This window comes from Grammomys surdaster, unplaced genomic scaffold, assembly GCF_004785775.1.
Source record: "Grammomys surdaster isolate TR1022 unplaced genomic scaffold, NIH_TR_1.0 169, whole genome shotgun sequence".
Taxonomy (NCBI): domain Eukaryota; kingdom Metazoa; phylum Chordata; class Mammalia; order Rodentia; family Muridae; genus Grammomys; species Grammomys surdaster.
The window spans coordinates 9,145,992-9,167,507 of NW_021604617.1; the positions used below are offsets into that span (position 1 = coordinate 9,145,992).

The 21,516-nt window shown below is 55.2% G+C and overlaps 3 protein-coding genes across 7 annotated transcripts in view; 1 reads left to right on the forward strand and 2 right to left on the reverse strand.

The window, feature by feature from the left end:
* Tjap1 (tight junction associated protein 1) overlaps nucleotides 1-11,383 on the forward strand; it is a 27,767-nt gene extending 16,384 nt beyond the window's left edge. For 4 of the 5 annotated variants that reach the window (XM_028766774.1, XM_028766776.1, XM_028766775.1 and 1 more), the window contains 8 exons: nucleotides 3,909-4,006; nucleotides 5,109-5,234; nucleotides 6,627-6,655; nucleotides 7,425-7,586; nucleotides 7,807-7,873; nucleotides 8,864-8,971; nucleotides 9,082-9,165; nucleotides 9,724-11,383. In XM_028766774.1, the coding sequence (XP_028622607.1) occupies nucleotides 5,136-5,234; nucleotides 6,627-6,655; nucleotides 7,425-7,586; nucleotides 7,807-7,873; nucleotides 8,864-8,971; nucleotides 9,082-9,165; nucleotides 9,724-10,812 (1,638 nt within the window). In that variant the 5' untranslated portion in view covers nucleotides 3,909-4,006; nucleotides 5,109-5,135 and the 3' untranslated portion in view covers nucleotides 10,813-11,383. Of the gene's footprint in view, nucleotides 1-3,908; nucleotides 4,007-5,108; nucleotides 5,235-6,626; nucleotides 6,656-7,424; nucleotides 7,587-7,806; nucleotides 7,874-8,110; nucleotides 8,141-8,863; nucleotides 8,972-9,081; nucleotides 9,166-9,723 lie in introns of all 5 variants that reach the window. The other variant, XM_028766778.1, reaches the window with a different exon arrangement.
* A 559-nt stretch (nucleotides 11,384-11,942) lies between these two features.
* Lrrc73 (leucine rich repeat containing 73) lies at nucleotides 11,943-14,969 on the reverse strand. The gene is made up of 6 exons (XM_028766788.1): nucleotides 14,559-14,969; nucleotides 13,803-13,963; nucleotides 13,361-13,483; nucleotides 12,966-13,066; nucleotides 12,387-12,609; nucleotides 11,943-12,263 (listed from the first exon to the last, which is right to left on the reverse strand). The coding sequence occupies exons 1-6, from the start codon at nucleotides 14,828-14,830 to the stop codon at nucleotides 12,193-12,195; spliced, it is 951 nt and encodes a 316-aa protein (XP_028622621.1). The 5' UTR covers nucleotides 14,831-14,969; the 3' UTR covers nucleotides 11,943-12,192.
* Nucleotides 14,970-17,226: 2,257 nt separating this feature from the next.
* Yipf3 (Yip1 domain family member 3) lies at nucleotides 17,227-21,461 on the reverse strand. The gene is made up of 9 exons (XM_028766594.1): nucleotides 21,218-21,461; nucleotides 20,461-20,658; nucleotides 20,229-20,335; nucleotides 18,806-18,851; nucleotides 18,599-18,691; nucleotides 18,302-18,433; nucleotides 18,033-18,146; nucleotides 17,771-17,894; nucleotides 17,227-17,676 (listed from the first exon to the last, which is right to left on the reverse strand). The coding sequence occupies exons 1-9, from the start codon at nucleotides 21,296-21,298 to the stop codon at nucleotides 17,516-17,518; spliced, it is 1,056 nt and encodes a 351-aa protein (XP_028622427.1). The 5' UTR covers nucleotides 21,299-21,461; the 3' UTR covers nucleotides 17,227-17,515.
* Between the last annotated feature and the right edge of the window lie 55 nt (nucleotides 21,462-21,516).

The window sequence follows — 21,516 nt, forward strand, 5'->3', positions numbered from 1 at the left end:
TGTGTGTGTGTGTGTGTGTGTGTGTGTGTGTGTGTGTGTGTGTGTGTTTGTGTGTGTGCACTCGCGTGTATGTGTGTGTAACTTGGTAGTCTCTGAGTCCTTGATAGGCAGAAAGTTGGATGTTTAGAACTTCCTCTCCTGCCCCTTGACTTTGCTGGGCCTTAGGCAGACCCCAGTAGAGTGGCAGAGGGGAACAGAGCTCTACAGGCTTGGGCCTCCCTCTGTTGGCTAGTGTCCCTTGGGGACATTTGCTAGAAGAACAAGGATAGAAGTTTGAGTGAATCAGGGATCTGAAGAAGTTTCTCTTCATCTGGGATCATCTGTCTCCAGCAACAGTGACCTCTGGCATCAATGGAAGCCCCTGGTTGTACCCACCCAGAAAAGGGGACAGACGTGAGTCCCATCCCCCGGCTAGACTGTTGCCCTTAGGAGTAACTGACGTTGGTCGGCTGTTTCTGGTCAGGTGCCCTGTGTCTTATCTGTCAGTCCCCTGCTCAGCTGCTCAGTGGGTTCACAGTAAGGTCCTCTGTGCATGCTGAGTCTCATTTCTAATGAAAGTGGACTTTGTTCTCTGAAGGCAGCTAATCGTGCCCCATGGGCTGTAATCAGGGAGAAGGTATTTAATACAGGGCAGGTGGCAACAGGCGGCCACATTGAATGGCAGATTGCAACATGACAATTAGTAAGCGCTGTCACCCTCCTCCTCAGCAGATAGGAGGGAGGTCGTCTCTCCTCTGAACTGACTTTGAATAGTGAAGAATGAGTACTATGTGGCAGAGGAAGGAAGCAGGGTTAGCTAGGGTGGGGTAGGGGTGCTGAGGGTGAGGAGACCCCTTCTCTTCCTGCTTCAGGGTATTTGGGTGTCTCTCACTGCTGGGTCAGCCAGGGGTTCTGCTTGGGCACAGCTCTTTCAGTATAGACCCAGCACACAAGCTGTACCCCTATCCTGACTCCTCGGGACCAGGGAGTTGGGAGCGGAATTCTTCCCTGCCCATTGCCAAATTGTCCTCAAAGAGTCTACTTGGCCACTAGAGGCCACGGGACCGACCTTGGCTGTGGCTTTCTCATGATGTCCCAGGGAACCTTCTTTTCTCAGCACAGGGTTGGGACTCTCCCTTGGGCTGAACTCTGGAAAACCGTTAGATAGAGGTGTGCTCAGTAGCTGAGACTTCTGGTGTAACTGCTCTGATGCCTTCTAACTCAGCTTATTATCTTCTCCCGGCTTGGGGACCACCAGATCCAGGTGTTCCCGCTCTTCCCAGGCCTGTTCTATAGTCCAGAGCAGTGATACTCGGCCTGTAGTCTGTCCACTGCTGTCCCTTACAGGCAGGATCCAGGGAAGTCAATAGATCTTGGAAATTGAAGCAAGGCCCAGGTGTCCCAGCATACCCTTGTATTTACAGACATGGGGCAGGGAGTGGTGCAGACCTGCCTTGAGGCCTTAGCTTGGGGGACCCAGTTGGTTCCCTGGTGGATCACCTCTGCTTCCCTGGTCAGGAATTTTCTTCTCCTGTGACACTGGGAGAGGTGACCTTTCACCTCCATCCTTAGAGTCTCACCTGCTGTCTGTGTCCTCGCCACACCCACACCGTCCCCCAGCCCAGCAAACAGATTGCCTCTAGCTTCAGAGAAGCCGGAGAAGGAAAATGTGTTCATTGCAGCCAGGACTTACTGGCAGGGCGTGGCAGGGCAAGCTATAGGACGTGGTGCCTCAGTGAGGCAGGTCTGCCCACATAGAGGATTACCAGGTCCCTAAGTGTGTCTCTGTCTGCCTGCTGCCCACTGTTGTCACAAGTGCCCTGGTGCCCAGAAGAGAGTGTGAACTGTGGCAGGAGTCTGGGCAGGTCAGTAAGACAGAGGCTGAGGTAGGAAGGAAAGCACCCCACTTAGCCCACACAGTAAAGGGTTCTCAGCCTTCTGGGAGCAGACACGACTGTCATAGACAGATAGCTGGCTTGTGTGGGAGAAGGTGGCTCCTGGAAGCTTAGCCATCATTTTCTAGATGCTCCACTGCCTGCCTTCCCTTTAGTCCATGGCTTTGGTCCTGCTGTGTTTCCCAGGCGCGCACACACACACACACACACACACACACACACACACACCCCTTTGAAGGTTAGGTGTGTTAGCTACATTGCTTTAGGACTTTTCTAGGTCCCTCCCCCAGGCCACAGGAGTCCCTGTGTTGTATCCGTACTCCAGGGTACCTACTCCCGGGCCCTCTGGAGGACAGCCACTGTGGTTGTATCTTGTTTGTTCTCCCATACCCCAGGAATGTGGTGTCCTTTCTGGCCCGCCCAGATTCCTGTGCAGGGAGTCAGCCTGACAGCATGCTGCTTGTGCCCTGTGGGGACACGTTCTGCTGCCTCCTGTCAGAGGGGCGGAGGCTGGCGGCTCCTGCTTTACTACACCAAGGCTCCCCCAAATTCGAGCCAAGGACCTTAAAGAGGAGAGAGACGGCTCCTGCCTCCTCGCCCTCCTTTGCCCCCACCCTGCTGCCCCAGGCCCTACTGGAATGTGACAGGAGTCATGGCCAGGGCATGTCCCAGCAGTAGGAACACATGCTTTAGCCCGTAAGACTGCCTTCAGCCCCCAGCTCTGTTTGGGTTGATGGGGGTGGGAAGAGGTTTGGTGTTTTTTTTTTTTTTAAATACTCAGAAAGCCACCTAGGGTTACGGTTTCCACTGATCACTGTGGTGGCTGCTGCCCCCACGCTGCAGCCCAGCTTATTACAGGTGCTTCTCAATCCCAAGACGCTGAGGGCACCTGCCAGGTCACTTGGCCCAACCATTGGCAGTGGTGTAGAGCAGGCTTTCGCAGTGGGGAAGCATGTTACCCAGGCACTTCAATATGCTGGAGCAGCCTCGGGCCTGGAAACTTGAGTCTCGGCTCCCCAGGCTCGGGTTTAAATTTTTCTATTGCATTTATTTTGAGCATATGTGTCAGTACATACTTACCACAGTGCACATGTGGAGGTCAGAGGACCATCTGTGGGAGTCGGTGCTCTCTGCCACCATGTGAGTCCCACAGATCAACATTGGGTCATCAGGCTTGGCAGCAAGCATCTTTACCTTCTGAGCCATCCTGCTAGCCCCCACAGTTGTGGTTTATATACTCGCACGTCTCAGCCTCAGCACTGTTGACTTTTGCCTCGCCACCTCTGTTATGGTGGCTGCCCTGTGTGTGGGAGGATTAGTGGATGTCCTGACCTTGACTCACCGGTGGTACCTCTCCATCTGCAGATTCTGAAAACTAGCATGTCTCTAGGCATTTGCCAGTTGTCCTTGGGAGTAGCAGGCGCTAAACTCACCCTGATTGAGAATCATTGCTCTAAATTGCTGAGTTTCAGATTTTCTTTCTTGGGTCTACCTTTGCTCATTGACAAGTTTATTGTACACCATTGTACAGAGAAATGGTCTCTGGGATCCTTTGGAATCATTGCTAGGAGCACTCTGCCGTACCGTTGACATCTTGTTCCTTGCCAGGCCCTTTATAGTCTCATTTGTAACTCATATTCTCCAACTTTCCCAGCTTTCTGTAGACTGAGAAGCCTAGGAGGTGAACAGGACATAGGAGTTAGGAATAGGACTAGCACCAGGCCTGTTCCAGAACGGAGTGTATGCTAAGTGGAGACAGCGTACGCCTGTGCATACATGGACACAGGTCTTGTTAGAGAAAGTCTGGGACTCATTACATTAGCTGTTTTCTTTTCTGATTGGTTTTACTTCATGAAGCAGGCCACTATCAGACTAATGATCCCCCTGCCTCTGCCTCTGCCTCTGCCGCTTTCTCCTAAAACCCACTGTGTTGTGGTCTCTTTGTTTATTGCTTTCTGGGAGCCTCGAGGTTCTAGACTGGACAGGTAGGCAGCTGACACTGGGTTTCCACTTTCTCCCCTTCTCTGGTTTCAGGAGCTCTTGGCTAGAGGAAGTGGAGGGGCCGTGGGCTGTGGAGAGCCGAAGGGTAACTCCAGGAGAGCAGGACAGAGGGAGCTGCCAGCGCACAGACGGTATGTCCTGATGAGGCCTGCCTTCCCTGCTTTGTTCTCTTGGGAGGCTGGCAGGTGAGGAGCCGTAGAGGTGCTTGCTTTCAGTGGGAGCCAACACAAAAAGAATATGTGGGCCAAAGGGGCTTGGCCTTTGTAGGCAGTGTCCAGAGAGGGCTCTCAAGCTTAGAGACCCTTATCCAGGAGCCTGGGTTGGGTGAGAATCCCCAGACTTGTAAGATTTGTTCACAGTTTATGAAAGGCAAACCTGAACTTAACATTACCTAAGTGCTGAACGCTTTGTTTTAGAACAGTCTCTCTGTGTAGCCCAGGCTGGCATCAAATTTAGGACCCTCTTGCCTCTGCCTCCCCAGTGCTTGAGATTGCATATGTGTGTCACTGCCTGTGTCTCTCTGTTTGTTTTTCTGTTTGGTTGTTGAGGCAGGGTTCCAGTGTGTAGGGTTGGCCTGAGACTCACTGTAGACCAGTCCTGGAGCTCACAGAGGTCCTCTGCTTCTGAGTGCTTGGGTCAGAAGCGCATCCCACTCTGCCAGCCTAGTGCGGCAGTACCCTCGTGGACCGACAGTCTTCACAGCAGCCTGGGAGCTGCTGCTGCCTTGTGCCCTTAACACCTTCCAGTTGAGGAAAATTGATACTTTGCAGCTCTGTCTACAAGGGACAGTGTGGGCTGCTGTGGAGGCTCCTTACCCCACTCTTAGAGCAAAGTCTGCTCATCCTGGGGCCCAGGCCCTGGAGCCTGCCTTGCTCTCCTGTCTGTTCTTCATTAGCTTCTGGCCCCTGATCCACCAAAGCGCAGCCCTCTACCGACCCAGCAGTAGCTCAGGTCCCTCTGCCTGTGGGATCAGTATGCACCCCCCTTGTCTTTTAATTCTTAGTCCAAAGACACCTTAGAGCTTGTCTCAGTAGTTTACTGTGTGTGTGAGGAGTGGGTAGGCATGGGTCACATGTGTCACGGTGCCACCTGTACAGGAGTGGATGGCTGTGGGAGTCAGTTGTCTCCTGATGCATGTTCGGAGAGAGGCAGGGTAGTCAGGGGCAGTAGGTGCCTTACCCACTGAGCCTCTAGTCTACATCCTTGAGCCCGTCCCTTTCTGGCTCCTCTCAGCAGGTAGACGAGCTCACACCCTCCAGGATGACCAGTGCTGCCCCTGTGAAGAAACCTTACCGGAAGGCACCTCCAGAGCATCGAGAGCTGCGCCTGGAAATCCCTGTGTCCCGGCTCGAGCAGGAGGTCAGCATCTGTCAGCTGGCCTCTCGGGCCTGAGGTGCTGGGCGTGCGTTAAGGCGAGGGGCTCATATTGCTGATGCAGCTGTGGCAGTGCTGGTGGGGGATGGGCTGTGTGTGTTCATATGTCCGGGAGCCTTAGTCTTCACAGTGCAGCCGAAGTGATCCCTGTAACAGCCAGCCCATTGGACTGTCCATGCCCGAGCTGTGGGAAGCTGGACCCAGGTGCTGGTGGAGGAAAGGCATCCAGCATAGGCCTTCAAAGAAGCCTGAGGAGACTGCTTCCCACCATAGCTGTGGTTCTCTGCTGTGCCTCCAGAGTCTGTCCCTTCCTCCAGTCCCTTGTCTAGCTAACTTGATGACCTCCTACTCTGTCAGGAACCATGTCAGGCTTGCTCTTAGTAGGCCTGTGGTCAACTGCCAGACACTCTAGTTTGACTCTCCAGTGTTTGGCTCTCAAGACTGGCTGGTTTACTCAGCTGTTCTTAGTGCTGTCCCCTCCCTGTGCCCAGAGTGGTCTCGGAGGCTGAGCGTCAGGGTTATAAATGAGGGAACAAAGGCTACGTGAGATGAAGCCTCACTGCATGTTGTTGAGTAGGGTCAGATCCAGTGGTCAGCCTCGAGAGTCCATGGTCTGAGCCATCTGCCTCCCTGGCAGGTGACCTGCAGTAGACATCTAAAGTCTAACTGTGTCCCTCATGCATGACTTGGGCCGGCTCTGGGTGGCTGGGCTCTGACTTTGGGTCATTGCAATTGTAGGAGCTTAGAACAATTGGGGCAGGGGTCAGAGCAAGACAAAATGTTTTGGTGGTACAAAGTTACGTTGGAAGATGGAGGCAGGAAGATCAGGAGTTCAAGGTCACCTTTAGTTACTTGGTGAGTTTGAGCTCAGCCTAGACTGTCTGAGAACCTATCTACAAACAAACACTCACCAACCACAAAGCCTGTACACATGCTGTTCCCCAGAGGCTCTCCAGCCATTCAAGTTTTCCTCCTCAGTCTCCAAGGTCCTCTGTAGGTCTTGAGAGGCTGCTGTCAAAACTTTTTAAAGTTTGGCTTGACTCCCTCACTTCCTTGGAAAGCCTGTGCCATGTTTGTGAGGGACTTGGCAGATAGCTGAGGTGCTTTGTCCTTAGGGGTAGGTAGCATGGGTACCCAGTCCCCTTTGAAGATGGCTTTAGGATTAAAGGTAGATGTTGGAAGAGGTTCTAGAATTTTCTGGTTGACATGGGAGAGGATCCTGTAAATTTATCCAGACATTTCTGGATTTCATCCATCTCTGGAGGACCTGTCGCTCTTTCTATGACATGGCCTTTTCCAGGGCTGTTTGGAGTCTGAGTCCACCAGGAGGTTGGTGCTCTGGAGCTGAGTCTCAGGCTTGTCTTCTTTTTTGTCCAGGAGTCCCTGACTGACGCAGAGCGGATGAGGTGAGTACTGGCTACCCATCACCGGACTGTGGGCTGGGCCTTCCATTCCCTGCTGGGCTGTCGGTACCACCAGGCTCCTCCTTACATCTGCCCTTCCAGCTTCTAACATTGTGGCATGATGCTGTGACCCACAGTTATTCATGCTCAAGAACATACACTTGAATTACAAAACAACCACAAACTGCAGGAAAATTTTACTTTTAAGTGAGTTTATGGTTTTTGTGTTGGGCTGCAGCCACAGCCTTCCCCGCCACATGCAGCCCATGGACGACCCATGCTCAGCAGAGGTAAAGGTTGGGGCTGGGGCTTTTTAGGGCTCATGTCTGAGAAAAGGGTTTTATTTGATCCATGAGCTGAGGGCCTGCCCTTGCAGAGTCCTTGACCAGCTCCTGGCTGCAGAAAACAGTGACCCGCCTGTGCCAGCTCCTGCATTCCCTGTCTGTCAGGTGTGAGGCCTGGAGGACAGCAGTGCTGGCCTGGATTCCCAAGAGATTAATAATGGAGAAGGCTGATTGTGAAGGGGAAACAGGAGCGCCAGGGCTTGGTGCCCTAGCTGTCACCCTTTGGTTCTGACCTAGTACTTTTCTATACTGGGGGCCATCTGCAGTATTCATAGACTCGTTTCCTCCTCTCTCCAGGCCAGAGGGCCTGTGTACGGAATCTCCTTACCTAGACTAAAGGAACCCACGTGCCTCTCTGCTCCTTTCTCAGTCCTGTCTGCTACTCTGGGGTTAGCAGTTTTTGATGATTCCCTGCCCCTCCACCCCAGACTTTTGCAGCAGGAGAATGAAGAACTTCGCAGACGCCTGGCCTCGGCCACCAGACGCACTGAGGCCTTGGAGCGAGAGCTGGAAATCGGGCAAGACTGCCTGGAACTGGAGTTGGGACAGAGCCGTGAGGAGCTGGACAAGTTTAAGGACAAATTCCGCAGGTGTGGAACAGGGGGCTAAATGTCTTCCATTTGTGGGAGCATCTCCCCACTCAGGTCAGCTGGAAGAGCCTTGGCTCACACCTGACTTTATCTAGTAGCCCAGATACTGGAAGGAGAGGCGCAGTCCTAGAGGCGTAGTCCCATGTAGAGGGGGGTTGATGGGGCCTGAAGAAGGGCTTGACCAGGGCTCTGCCTTTCTCTGCCTTGTTTGCTTGTGTAGGCTGCAGAACAGCTACACAGCGTCCCAGCGGACCAACCAGGAGCTCGAGGACAAGCTGCATGCGCTGGTACTGTGCTGGGAAGGGCATTGTGGCTGGCACTACTCGCTCAGCATAGCCACGGGCTAGGACGTGCAGGGGTTGAGGGGGAGTCACACTGGGGGCTTGGGGAGGGGAGGGCAGGGCAGTGGTAGGGAGGGGGCCTCAGTGTGCTGTGTCAGGTGGGACAGCCATAATGCTCACACTGTTTCTCTTCTCTCTTCGTCTCCCTATGCTGCCACCGCTGCTGCTGCACTCTCCTCTCAGGCCTCTCTTAGCCACAGCTGGATTTTTGCAGTTGCGTCTGAGTTTGTGTGTTTTCCCTGGCCCTGGCCTCCTTGGTCCATGTCGGGTTGTGGGGGCCTTGGCTGTTCCCCTCTGCCCCTTGAACACATCCACTTTTCCTGTCACTGTGAGGCCCACAGTGCCTCCCTCCTGGGAAAGAGCTAGAGCTAAGGTTCTGCTCATGGCTCTGGCAGAGGCACGGGGTGATCCCTCAGCATTCCCAGCTTTAGCTGCCGGGGCGGCGGGCCTCGGGGGCAGCGGGCCTCGGGGGCAGCGGGTCGCAGGGGCAGGCCCAGGCTATAGGGATACCCTAAGAGACCGGAAGATCAGGGTCTGCTTCTCATCCCGCAGCTCTTCCCTGTCCATCCAGCTCACCTCATGGTGCCTACTCATAGCCTGATCCTGGAGACAGCTGCTCCCACAGGCTCAGTTACTGCCTCCAGTGCCTTGCCTGGTGCCTAGAGTCCCTCAAGCTCCCTCAGAGGATGGGTAGTTCTTAGACTGCCTCTCTCCTGGGTTCCATGGCCTCAGGTCCTACTCAGAAAGCTCCCTCCTGTGGGCAGCCGCAGAGCAGGGGAAATGCCCAGTGTCTTCCTTCTGTCTGTGTCATTTGTCTGCTCTGTCTGCCTTGGCTGCCCTAGCACCTGTGGCCTTATGTCTCTGGGCTAGGAGGTGGTGGAGGGAGAGAGGGCTGTCTGGGGTTTGGGCTGTGTTTACCATAAGTCTGTGCCTCAGATCAAGAAGGCTGAGATGGACAGGAAGACGCTGGACTGGGAGATTGTGGAGCTGACCAACAAGCTCCTGGATGCCAGGAACACCATCAACAGGCTGGAGGAGCTCAACGTATGTTCCCACCCTCAGGACACCCTGGCTGGGTCCCGCACCCTCGGCCTGGGCACCTTGGGCGGGGCACCCTCGGGCGGGCTAGGCTCTAAGCAGCTCCGTGTTTCCAGGAGCGGTACCGGCTGGACTGCAACTTGGCTGTGCAGCTCCTCAAGTGCAATAAGTCCCACTTTCGGAACCACAAGTTTGCTGATGTGAGTGACATGCCTGCCTGGCACCGTTCCGGCCGCGTCAGGACTCTGTCTAGCTTCCTTGTCTCTGTCATTCTGCTTCCTCTGATCCCCTTTTGACTTGTCCTTCCCTTTGTCCCCTGCTGAGGTCCTGGATGCTGCTGAGGGCCCACTGCTAGTGTTGGGGCTGGCTTAGTGTTTCTGTAAGGTGCTCTTCAGTCTGAGGAGGCAGTTAAACCGACCTGACCTCATTCCTCTCAGGGGCAAAGCCTCTGACTCCAAGTCTCAAAGTCAAGGCTGGTCTGGCCCCACAGAGCTGCGGCTTCCGCAAGGTCTGTAGTTGGTGAACTTCTCACTGAGACAGGAGGTGATGTGTCGGTGGACACGGTCTCCGAAGTGGATCTGGTTAGCTGCATGCTATTTTATCCCTGTCATTTGTTTTTCTCTCTGAGGTGAGGATGTGTAGGAGCTTCAAAGCCGAGTCTACAGTGTTAACTAGGACATGGTGCCTGGCGCCTTTGCTGTGGGTCAAGCTATCCTTAGTGGGGCTCGTTCATGGCTCTCTCCCTTCTCTTCTCTTAGCTGCCCTGTGAGCTACAGGACATGGTTCGGAAACATCTGCGCAGTGCTCAGGAGGTTGCCAGCCCCAGCCCCAGCCCCAGCCCTTCTTCCAGCCTGGCCCCGGGGGCTGTGGTGCCGACCTCAGTCATTGCCCGGGTGTTAGAGAAACCCGAGTCTCTCCTGCTCAATTCAGCCCAGTCGGGCAGTGCTGGACGCCCCTTGGCTGAGGATGTATTCGTGCATGTGGACATGAGTGGGGGTGACCCAGGCAGCCCCCCTGCCCCAGGCAGCCCCTCTCCACAAGCCAATGGGGAGTGCTGCTCAGTGAGTACTGCAGGGGGCTCCCCAGAGGAGGAGCTGCCCCTGCCAGCCTTTGACAAGTTGAGTCCCTACCCTACCCCATCTCCACCACACCCATTGTACCCTGGTAGGAAGGTGATAGAGTTCTCTGAGGACAAGATCCGAATTCCTCGAAACAGCCCCCTCCCCAACTGTACCTATGCCACTCGGCAGGCCATCTCCTTGAGCCTGGTGGAGGACGGCAGTGAGCGGGCCCACTGCAGCCCAGTGCCTAGCAGTCCTGTCTCAGCCCAGGGTTCACCCCATCACCAGCCTAGTCCAGCTCTCTCAGCACCAAGTGCCCCGGCCAGCTCGGCCAGCTCTGAGGAGGACCTGCTGGCCAGCTGGCAGCGTGCGTTTGTGGACCGCACCCCGCCCCCTGCTGCTGTGGTCCAGCGCACAGCCTTTGGACGGGACACACTGCCTGAGCTGCAGCGGCATTTCTCACCGGGTCACTCTACAGCCCCACCACCTTCCCCACACGGTGAGCGTGGACTTGTGCTGCCAACAGCACCTGACTCTGGCTTTCCTCAAGAAGAGGAAGAGGAAATGCTGAACCTGCCAGTCAGCCCCGAGGAAGAGCGCCGGAGCCTGCTGCCCGATAAAGAGGGTACAGAGGAGGGGCCTGGCCCATCCCACATGGAGGGCAGGGCCTGGCCTCTCCCCAGTTCCTGCCGCCCCCAGCGCAGCCCCAAGAGAATGGGGGTACACCACCTGCATCGCAAGGACAGCCTAACGCAGGCCCAGGAGCAGGGCACCCTGCTCAGCTAGGCCTGCATGCCTTCTTCCACCACCTCCGGGCTGCATACAACCTCAAACTCTTCCTTCAGACCTGGGCAGCTCTGTGAGTGGCTCACAGCAAATCTTGGAACTGCGTTTGCACTGACTGGTGCTGGCTTGCCTCATGATTTTTTTTTTCTTTTCCTTTGGAATATTTATTCTCCAAGGGTAACAAGTCATTTGATCCCCAAGCTCTTTCCTCCAGTCAGTCAGCCCGCTGTTGCCATGGAAGTGACGGGCGGTTTGTCAGTTCTCATTTCCATCCCTCTCGTATCTGAGAGCACTGGTTGTTAGGGAGGGTACCGTTGGTGCTGCCGACCTCTGTCACTCTTCCTTAGCTGGCCCCAGAGACAAGGGTGGACTCACTCAGGGCTCCCCTCGGCTGTTCCCACCCTCCCTTCCAAAGGGAGGGTGTGACTTCAGGGGCCTCAAGCAAGACTCTAGGTGAGGCCCAGCCCCTCTTCACCTTGGCTCTAGACTGTTACTCCCAGATTTGGGAAGTTTTCACATAATAATGACTATTTTAAAATCAAATAAAACTTATTTTATAGGTAAGGCTTAATTTGCCTTTCTCCTTCTCACTTTAACTCCCTTCTTGCTTTTATTGTTGCAGTGGCATCTCAGGTAGCACTGCTGGCCCCAGACTCCCAGATCCACCTGTCAGCCCCAGAGTGGTGGGATTAAAGGTGTGCACCACTGTGCCTAGCTAACACTTAGTGGCGTGAGTGTGTGCACTTGTGTACAGGTGCCCCGGAACTGGAGTTCTGTATCAACTACTGAGCACCTCTCCAGCCCTCAAGTATTTCTTGTCCAACTTTTCCTAGTCTTTGCTAGAGATTCCTCTTTACCCCATCTGCCTGGCTTCACTCAGCCTGAGGCATGGGGGGGGGGGCTCAGGTAACGGCCGGGGCTAATAATAAGTCTCCCTGAAGAAGGAAGGTCCAGTTCAGCCCAGCCCTTGACTCTATCTTCAGGTGTCTGAGTTCCTGGGACCTCCAGGACCTACGCCTAGGCTGACCTTTTGGAGTCTGAGCTGTAGGGTGATATCACCCCTAAGGCTGATCAGTGGTGTCAGTCCCCCCGACCTCCATTGGTCATCCCCCAGTGACTACAGCTGCAAGTCAGGTTGTAGAGTTTATAAAATCTGTTCCGAGCCAGCGGGTTGCAGCCAGAGCTGCCAAGTTCAAAGTGAGTACCCTGGGTTCAAGTCCCCCCACCACCCCTCAAGGCTGTTGCCCAGTGACAGCTTCCAGAGCGTCGTACCACTACCAGGAGCTGCCAGAGCCCCAGCCAGGGCTTTCCCCTGCCCTGTGCGGGAAGGCAGTGGGGACACAGACAAACGCAATGATGCGCAGAAGTCCAAGTGGAGAGTCACATCTCGGTCTCAGCCAACAGACTGTCCCCTAGTCCTGACGTCATTAACACCATCTGAGAACTGGGATCTGCGGAAGGGCGGAAGGCTGCTCAGGCAACATTCACAGCTTGGCAGACATCACAAATCCCACCACCACCTCCTTTATCCAAATCCTCCAGAAAGAACCCTCATCCATTTTCCAGGTTCTTACCACTGGGGCACATCCAGGAGCTGCCACCCCGCTGGTGGGCAGCAGGCTCCCGCCCTCTCCCCCATTCCTGGGTGTCAGCGGCCCCTCCTGCCATCTCTTCCTCTTCCTCCCCCTCAGACAGGAGGTCACAGATCTGCTGTTGCAGCTCTGGGCTAATGCTGTTCTCAGCCAACACCAGGCTCCGCAAAGCTGTTGGGTAATTTTCTACCATGTCCAGCAGGGTCTTGGGAAAGGAGAGATGTGCACACAAAAAGAGTAAACACAGGAGAGATGGCTCAGTGGTTAAGAGCAGTGGCCGCTCTTCCTAAGGACCAGGGTTCAATTCCCAGCCCCCAGTCACTGTTCATCACTTTATAACTCCAGTTCCAGGGGATCTGACACCACCTTCTGGCCTCCACAGGCACAAGAGACATACAGGCAAAACATTCATTCACATAAAATAATAAATATTAAGTTATAAAACTTAAAACAATAAAAAACATTAGGCAGTCCTTGAACCCAACAGGCCAGCCTTGGGGATGTCCCATACAATAAGTCACCCTGTCCCGTAATGTGTCTCCAAACATTATGGTTTCTCACCTGAGCCGACTGGTTGGTGAGCCCTGTGCCTTCTAAGTCTAGGACTTCTAGGGTACGGCTTGAGGCCACGGCTACAGCCAGCATCCCTGCCACATGGTCACCTAGGAAGTTAGCACAAACGCTTAGCCATCCGGGAAAACCGAGGTCTGTTAATCCTTTGCCTAGCCAGAAAGGGAGCAGCGTATTAAGTGAGATGAAGCAAGTCAGATCCAGATTTTGACCAAGGTTTAAACCTACCTACCTGTTGGTCAATCTGATACCATGCAGGATGGCTCCCTTACGAGACCACTGGGGGTTCTCCTTCACCCTCCCTCCCTTGTTACTATGGCAACTGATGATCTGAGGTTTTTGGACAGAGCAGCAGTGAACATTGGGGGGGATGACCGTAAGCTCACCCAGGGGGTTGTAGTCCAGGTTGAGGACGCGGACTTGGGAGCTGTGGGCCACAGCAATGGCGAGTCGGCTCCAGCCCTTAGGGGTGATGCCAGGGTTGGCGCTCAGGGTTAGCTCCTTCAGACCTGAGCAGCAGCACAGTGAGAATCCAGGATGGGTAAAGTGAGGCCCTTTTCTACCCTGTGTCTATGGGGTAACCCTAGTGGCTGGGAGCCACTCTGCCCCCAACCACAGCAATCTAGAGCAGTTCGGGACCTACTCACGCCTCCCCTGCCTGGATCAGTTTCCACTCTTGCTCAGTTCCTACGCTTCTCCCTTCCTGAGACGGGTAAAAAGGAATTCTTGCTGCACCCTCCCGGCTTTCAGCACTGGGCCACACCCCCTTCTCTGCATTTAGCCTACATCAGTAACGCTAGCCCATGCACTCAGTAGGGCCCTGCTCACCAGACTTGGCCCCGTCTGGAGGGAGGAGGCCACAGATGAGGTTGATGGCTTCATCACCCAACATGCAGTCCCCCAGGTCAAGAGCCACAAGGGCAGGGTGGAGAGCCAGGGCTGGGTTCAGCAAGGCCAGTCCCGCATCTGTCAGTGGGCTCCCATGTAGGCTGAAGGTTGAGATGAGATTAATTATGTATAACCAGCCTGATCTGTTTGGGAAAGCTGCCCCTCCCCGAGACAAGAATGGGAAGGAAGAATGGAAATCCTAGATTTGAAGGAATGCGATGGAAAGGGAATTTGGTTTCTGGGGCAGGAACTAATAAGAACGTTGCACGGGGAGGGATGTGTGGATCGTGGACCGCGGAGCCAGCACACATGCCCATGGTCCTTCGAGATCCTTCAGCGGGTAGGGCTGGAAGGGCTCGACTGTAGTCTCCATGGGAGGTGACCCGTCCTCAGAACTGAGAGGCTTCACAATGAAGTAACTTGTGGTGGGGTGGGGTGGGGATGACAGCATTCCCTACTAGGGCTCTCGGTATCCCAGCTCTCTTCAAAGGTTGGCCTGTGGAGCAAAAGTCTAGAACCGATGTATGTTTCTGGGAGGGTGTGGTGGACCCAGAGATGAGATGTGCATTAGAGGTTGCGAAAGTAGGACGACGGGAAAACAGGTACTGGAAAGGTAATGTGGAGGTACAGGCGGGGGTAGAGGGTGCGTAGAGGGAGGCAGTAGCCGGGACCCCCCTTGCGAGGGGACACACTCACAAGAGGGACTGGATGGAGCGGTTGGTCCGTAGCGCTTCTGCCAGCTGCTTGATGCGACTGGGGCTAGACACGACGCCCAGGTTAAGGTTGAGCTGCGCCAGGGACGTGGCTCCAGCTAGGGCCCGGCAGATGCGGCCGAAGTCGCGGTCGCACAGGCGACAGCCGCGCAGCGAGAGCAGGCGCACCGCGTTATCGCGCAGGCCGCGGCAGATGTCCCGCACCTCGGCGCCTGACAGCGGCTCCCCCGAAATCTGGATGGAGCTAGGCAGCATGGTCCCCACGGCTGGGCCTCGGGGAGGCTGGCGTCGGGGTCCCGGCCTGGGCAGAAGTTAGCCCGGGGGCGGGCGGGGGCGGGGAAGGGACTCAGGTCGCGGTCCCGGTTGGGGTCGCGGCGGGAGCGGAGGCCGAGGCAACGGCGGCTGCGGCGGCGACGAAGCGCGCCCGGGCCGCGGCGGGATCGAAAGCAGGCGCGGGCCCGGGTGCGGAGGCGCAGAGGCGCGGAGGCGCGGAGGCGCGGAGGGGGAGCGGCACGAGGGCGGAGGCGGCCGGGGACCGAGCTGCAGCCACCCCGCGCTCGTCCTCTCCCTCGCGGCTTTGGGGGCCGCGCCCGCTCTGCGGGCCCGTGGGCCCGGCAGCACGGCTCTCGGGGACAGCCGGGGCGGGATGCAGCTCGGCTTCAGCTGCTGCGCCGGAGCAGGCGGCGAGTTCCTATGGCAACGGTTGCGTCACTGGCCCTCGCCCCGCCCCCCGTCCCCGCAAGGACCACGCGGCCGGCGCGCGATGCTTGTCTTAGGGCAAAGAGCTAGGATCTGAGGGCCTGACAGCGCGGAAAGAAGGTAGACGGATGCAGTCTCGCGTGGGGAGGGTGGAGACGAGTCGCGCCGAGACAGCTTTTGATGTCATTTCGGCCTCTTTTTACTTATTCTGATGCTTCTCCATTCTTGAGGTCTAAATCCGGAGACTCAGCGCCGTCGACAAGACCCTGGATAATCAGTCCGGCTTGGAAGTCCATAGGCTCTTTAATCCGGTCGCGCCCTGCCCCCATGTCCCCGTGACGCGAGGCGTAGCGTGCGTGGGGATTCCAGTCCACAGGGACTTCCCGGTCAATGTGGTTGCACCGGGCAGGAGCTCTAGGGTAGGGCAGGCGAACAGCCTTTGAAGATGTTTTAACGTACAGGAAAATGGGGTGGCCCAAATCAAAGGGTGTCAGATCATCCCAGAGCTGTGGGAATCAGGGTGGGAGGTGCGTAAAGCTGCTGCTACCACAGTGAAGCTGAGTTTTCTCTGATTGAAATGGGGGCTTCGTTAGTGCAACGGGACAGTATAGTAGGCAGAGGAATTGCCGTTTTCCTTAATAATTAAAAAAAAAAAGGCAGAGGAGGGCGTGGTGGCATGCGCCTTTAAGTCCAGCACTCAGGAGGCAGAGGCAGGTGGGTCACCGAGTTAGAGGCCAGCTTGATTTACAGAGCGAGTTTCCAGGACAGCCAGAGCCATACTGAGAAACCCTGTCTCAGGAAACGAAAACAAAAAAGAAAAAGAGACAGACATAGGCATGCGCTTTTAATCTCAGCTTTGGTGTTGCAGAGGCCGGTGGATCTCTGGTCTATATGTTGAATTCCAGAAAGCCAGAGCTACATAGTGAGACCTTATCCCACCCACATTCCCCCCTACCCCCCCCCCCAAAAAAGCTGCCCTACTCCTGTTAACTGTATTTTACTTAAAATACTACAGGTTGGCAGGTGCCTGCAGAAGCCAGAAGAGGGTGCTAAAGTTTCAAGAAAATCTGACCCACCGACCATGGATGCTGAGAACTGAGCTACTGAATCCTTGTATTTTGCAAGGACAGTACACTCTTGAACAGAGCCCTCTCTCCAGCCCCTAGATTTTTTAAACTATGTTTATGCATGTGCCTGCGCAGTGAGTACAAGTGCTCTCAGAGGTCCTTGGGGCACCTGGGGCTGGAGTTAAAGGCAATTTGTAAGCCATCCAACATTGGTGCTGGGAACTGAAGTCTAGACTGGAGACACCCCTCACAGAGCAGTGTCTAAATTTAAGCAGTGAGCAGCTTGACTCCAGCATCCCGAATTTACTGTTTGTTGAAACAGGGTCTCACTGGCCCTGACTGGTTTGTTATTAGGTTGGCCTTGAAGGTCCACCTTCCTATGCACTGTGCTGAGACTAAAAGGAACGCACCACCATGCTCGGCCTGAATTTACTTCAGTGGAGGTTAAAGGATGGTGGTTGTTAACACTTAGAACTATGCTTGGCTTCAAATGTCAGCTCCGTGGGGATACTGTCTCACTCATGATGGCCCAGCTGCGGAAGATGCCTGTAGGTGGAAACTGGTCACTGTTGCCTAGACTCAGGCCTGGGGTACATATATGAGGATTGTGGGCTCTTCTGCTCTGTGGGCCAAGCATCTCCAGCCCTTGGGGCAATAGCGGGCATCAGGGTGGGTGGCAGGAAGATGGCTGGAATGGGAGCTGCAGGCCCAGACTTCAATCAGTATTTTTTTTTTTTTTTTTGGTTTTTCGAGACAGGGTTTCTCTGTATAGCCCTGGCTGTCCTGGAACTCACTCTGTAGACCAGGCTGGCCTCGAACTCAGAAATCCGCCTGTCTCTGCCTCCCAAGTGCTGGGATTAAAGGCGTGTGCCACCAACGCCCGGCTTCAATCAGTATTTTAATTACCAAGTCTATATTTAGCAAGGCAGGAGGGGAAGGCGAGGACAAAGGGGTCGGTGGGGAGGCCTCAGAAGAGCTGACCCATATTCTGCACTTGGCTGCAGAGACGCAGTCCTAGCCATGAGTTCCTGGCCTTGTGCCCTTCAGAGCCCAGGCCTGGTGCCTAGGAGGTGTTTAGGCAGCAACAGCTTGGTGGCTGCAAGCATCAGCAGACACACATCCTCAGTACTGTCCTTTAATCTTCCTCTGCCCCAGAGCCGGGGGTCAGAGAGGGTCAGTGTGACTGCAGGGTCACTGCCATTGCCTTGATGGTGTCGTTGAGAACAGCCACAGGGAGCTTGGCAGTGGGGAGCACAGCGGGGAGCGCAGCAGGGATGTCTCTGGGGACCCTCTGCATGGGGAGGATGTTGGGGCCTTCCAGGGTGTCCAGGATCCCTAGAGGAGGAAGGACGGACGGAGAGCGAATGAGAGCTGGCTGGGTAGCCCAGCTCGCCCAGCCCACTCCCTCTCCTCACTCCCCTCCACTCACCCTCTACCACCTTGTGGTAGGCGAAGTGCAGATAGAGCAGGAAGAGCATGTGCAGGGCAGCCAGTGTGCCACAGAGCAGCAGCCGCTGGGTAGGGCCCACAGTCCGTGACACCAACACTGCCACCTAGGGCCACAGGTATACAGTTCAGAAGGCCCATTTTCAAAGTGAGGGAAGAAGCAGACACTCCAAGCCCAGGGCAGAACTGTCAGTACATCCTCCTAGAGCCCTTCGTGGGGTAGACAGCAAACCTGCTCCGCTTACCATGCGCAGGGTGGACAGCCCGCCCACCAGCAGCCAGAAGACGTAGAAGAGGGCGTGAAGGTGGATGTTATAGGTGATGAACAGGACTATGCAGTGCCCGAAGAGACCGTAGCCCTGGGGGAGACAACAGCACCATCACTAGGGCTGGACTGCCCTCGGCCTCAAGATGGGATCTTTTAGCTTGCTCCTCCCATCCCAGGTCCACAGACCCCCGGAGAACAGCAGACCTTCTTAGGCTCCCTCGCCCACCCCCAGGCTCGGCTCCTTACCAGCAGTGCTAGCATCTGGAGCATGGTAATCTGGGCATTACACAGGTAGGCAAGAAAATAAATGAAGGACGAGACACCCAGCCAGTATCCGAAGCAGGTGCCTATGGCTGTGCCCATGAGGGTGCCTTCTCGCTGTGGGGTAAAGGCTCTGCTCAGGCTGAGAGACCTCTGGTCCCAGCCTTACCCAGGGCCTTTCTTTCTGCAGGGCCACTCCTGTCTCACTCCGCGTTCACAGCCTTAGGTAGTTTCCTCCCTCCACCCACCACCCGCCTTCCCCAAGGCCCGTGTCCTGCTTACGATAATGGTATCAGAAGTCTTCATCCCGTGCAGGAGGATGGCGACCAGTGTGAAGACCAGCATGAGAGGTCCGTAGAGCTCGCCTGCGACTTTCTGTCAATTCAGTAACGTGTTCACTAGAGGCTGCAACCCAGGCTTAGCTTGGTGGCCAGCCTCCACCCTGATGCCTCCCTCCTCTGCTCTGCAGACAGGCTTTTCCCTCCTCACCTGGGGGAAGTTAACCATCTTGATAGGGATCATGGACTCCAGGAGCCTGGGAGAGGAGGAGAGATCAGAGCAGGGGCACTAAGTGTGTTCTAGAGGCCAGGGTCGGAAACTTAACGAACGTCTCTACTGCCAGGAATAGGGCTGACCCAGAAGACATGCTGGATGAGAGGGGAAGGACAACCCTCAAAACTGAGGTGAGTGGAAAACCTGGAAAACTGGATTTGACCATTTACCTACAAGACCTACAGAGGCCAGGCAGAGAAGCCGCAGGAGCTGTCCAATCACTGAGGGTGAGGGAGCGTCCGCTCCCTGCCTCTCCTCATTCCTACTACTAAACGCAGTGAGCGTTCTTCTGGAAAAATATACTTGAACTGGCATTAAAAATTCACAAAGAATCAAAAAAGATCATTTCTTCCTTCGCCTACGGCTACTGTAACGGGGTTTTCTTGCTTTTAGAAACGTTTCTTGGGCTGGGCGGTGGTGGTGCACGCCTTTAATCCCAGCACTTGGGAGGCAGAGGCAGGCGGATTTCTGAGTTCGAGGCCAGCCTGGTCTACAGAGTGAGTTCCAGGACAGCCAGGGCTATACAGAGAAACTCTGTCTCGAAAAACCAAAAAGAAAAAAAAAAAAAAAAAAGAAACGTTTCTTGGACTATTCTTTTAGTTAAGATACTACTTCCTTTGGTAAGCCTTGCCCTTTAGACCCCAAAGTCTTTCTAGGTTTCAGTGTCCCTCCTGTGTGACACAGCACTCAACGCCAAGCCCCGCCCCCACCATCTTCACAGATAAATCAGGCATTATCAGGATAGCCCTCCGCACAGAATAAAATCTCAATGTACACTTGCTCCGTGGGCCTAGCTTTTGTATTAACTCAGGTTAAAGGATGAACGAAGAATGAAGCCAGGACTGAACCTAGTTTTTGATGAACAGGTTAATGACTATGCCCTGATATTCAGGTGCATTCTCTTCTGATGCCTGAGGCCATGGGGGATAAAGGCAGCAGAGCCTCCTTCTGCAGAGCTCTTGGTGTTTGGGGAACGGGCTCAGGAATAAGAATGCACTGCAGTTTGAAGAGCTAACTCTAAGAGGAAAGAGTTGTCTGGGAGTCCAGGTGAGGACCAATGAGGGAGGTATGAGAACCAAGTGAGTGCTGTTTAAACTAGGCGTGGAGGGGAGGGGGCAGGAGGGGAGTGGGGCAGGAGGGGGAGGGAAGGAGGGGAGGGGGAAGGAGGGGAGCGGGGCAGCGTACTTGATGGAAGACCTAGCCAACTGTACCTTTCACAATGTATTCAGCAACAGGTTCAGTGACCAGAGTGATGGGGTTACAAGTAGGGCAGCCCAGTAGAGTGCGGGGCTCTATATCTGACTGAAGTCTGGATGAGGGTCTACATGTGAGGACAGATGTTTTAGAGAGGGCGCCTCACCTGCTTCGGACCTGGGCAGGCTCCACATCAAAGTAGGGTCTCAGGATGTCGATGTTGGCGTACAAGCTGAAGGCCCTGGAAGCTTGTCTCTTCCCGGCCTGCCACATCTGAAGGGAGGAGATGAGTATTGTTACAACTCTCGGCTCTAGACTGCTGCCCAGTCTCCGCGGGTCTAAGTGGAAACCCTGTATCACTTTAGGATATACATAGGTCCTCTTTTCCATGGGCTTACCTGATCGGCTACCTGCCGGCTCAGTTGTCCCTTAAAGCCTTTCATGCCAAGGAACTCCCCATCCTCTTCATCTGCAGCAGCTGCATCAGCATCCACTTCCTCCTCACGCAGGCGCTGATGCAGCTCACCCATGTCTTCGAAGCTGGAGCCTGAGGTGTCATCCATGTTCTCCATATCAATCACAGCCGAGCCCCCACCCTGTGAAGACAACCTAGAGTGAGGGGCGCTTCCGCAGCAGCCTTCCGTCCTCTGCTCATCTGACAGTTTGAAGCTTTGCTCTTCCACCGACGAAGGCATGGCTGGGGACTGCTACCCACGGTGCCACACATACTCTTCCACTGCTGGCAATACTCTTTCTTGGCAGCGACACTTTTCTAGTCCAGGAAACCTACTATTTATTTTTCAGTTCACGTTGTCCTCCTACTTTCCCCTTCAAAGCTCCAAAGAGTTGCAAAAAAAAAAAAAAAAGTCCATCTGCCTTTCTCAAGTCTCAGCCAAGCCTATTTTTAGGGCGTGCCAGTGGATCCTAGCCTCTGGCCCCACACTATGCCTGATCCAGGCAGACCTCCCAACCCGTCTGCAAAGCCCCGGCCGGGCAGAGAGCCGAGGCCCGCTGGAGCCTCGGTCTAGCCCTTTCACGCCGGCACAAGCTCTGCACACTCTCGCGTGGAAGACTCAAAGAGGACAGAACGGTGTTGCAACGGAGCCGCCTTCCAAGCCGCGCGCGAGAATAGCAACCACCCTCCGGACTCAATACCTGGATGTTTTCCTCGAAGCCTCCCCATTCTGGGCCAGCACCATTTCGGACGCCGCTGGCCGGCGCCGCCGGAGTCGCCATGTCCCTCGAGGCTTCCCGTCGCTGAAGCTCGCGCGCGTGGGGATAGTGTGAGACCTGGGTCCGAGGGAGGGAAAGGTTCAGGGGAGCGACCGGCCGAGGTAGGAGCAGCCGGAACGCAAAAGTGAGAAACCCGGATGTTTGGCCTCAATTGACGTCCGGAAGTGAAGGACGTGGACAGAGGCGGGGCGAGATCTCGCGACATTCTAAAGATCGGCGGA

Coding starts and splice junctions, on each gene's coding strand:
- Lrrc73 (XM_028766788.1), bottom strand. CDS start 14,830: ATGCTGCCTAGCTCCATCCAGATTTCGGGGGAGCCGCTGTCAGGCGCC. Junction 13,484..13,802: donor TCCAGACGGGGCCAAGTCTG/GTGAGCAGGGCC, acceptor GCTGCTGCTCAG/GTCTGAAGGAGCTAACCCTG. Junction 12,264..12,386: donor CTCCTGGATGTGCCCCAGTG/GTAAGAACCTGG, acceptor GCCCTTCCGCAG/ATCCCAGTTCTCAGATGGTG.
- Yipf3 (XM_028766594.1), bottom strand. CDS start 21,298: ATGGCGACTCCGGCGGCGCCGGCCAGCGGCGTCCGAAATGGTGCTGGC. Junction 20,659..21,217: donor GCTTCGAGGAAAACATCCAG/GTATTGAGTCCG, acceptor TTGTCTTCACAG/GGTGGGGGCTCGGCTGTGAT. Junction 18,147..18,301: donor TCCAGATGCTAGCACTGCTG/GTAAGGAGCCGA, acceptor TGTCTCCCCCAG/GGCTACGGTCTCTTCGGGCA.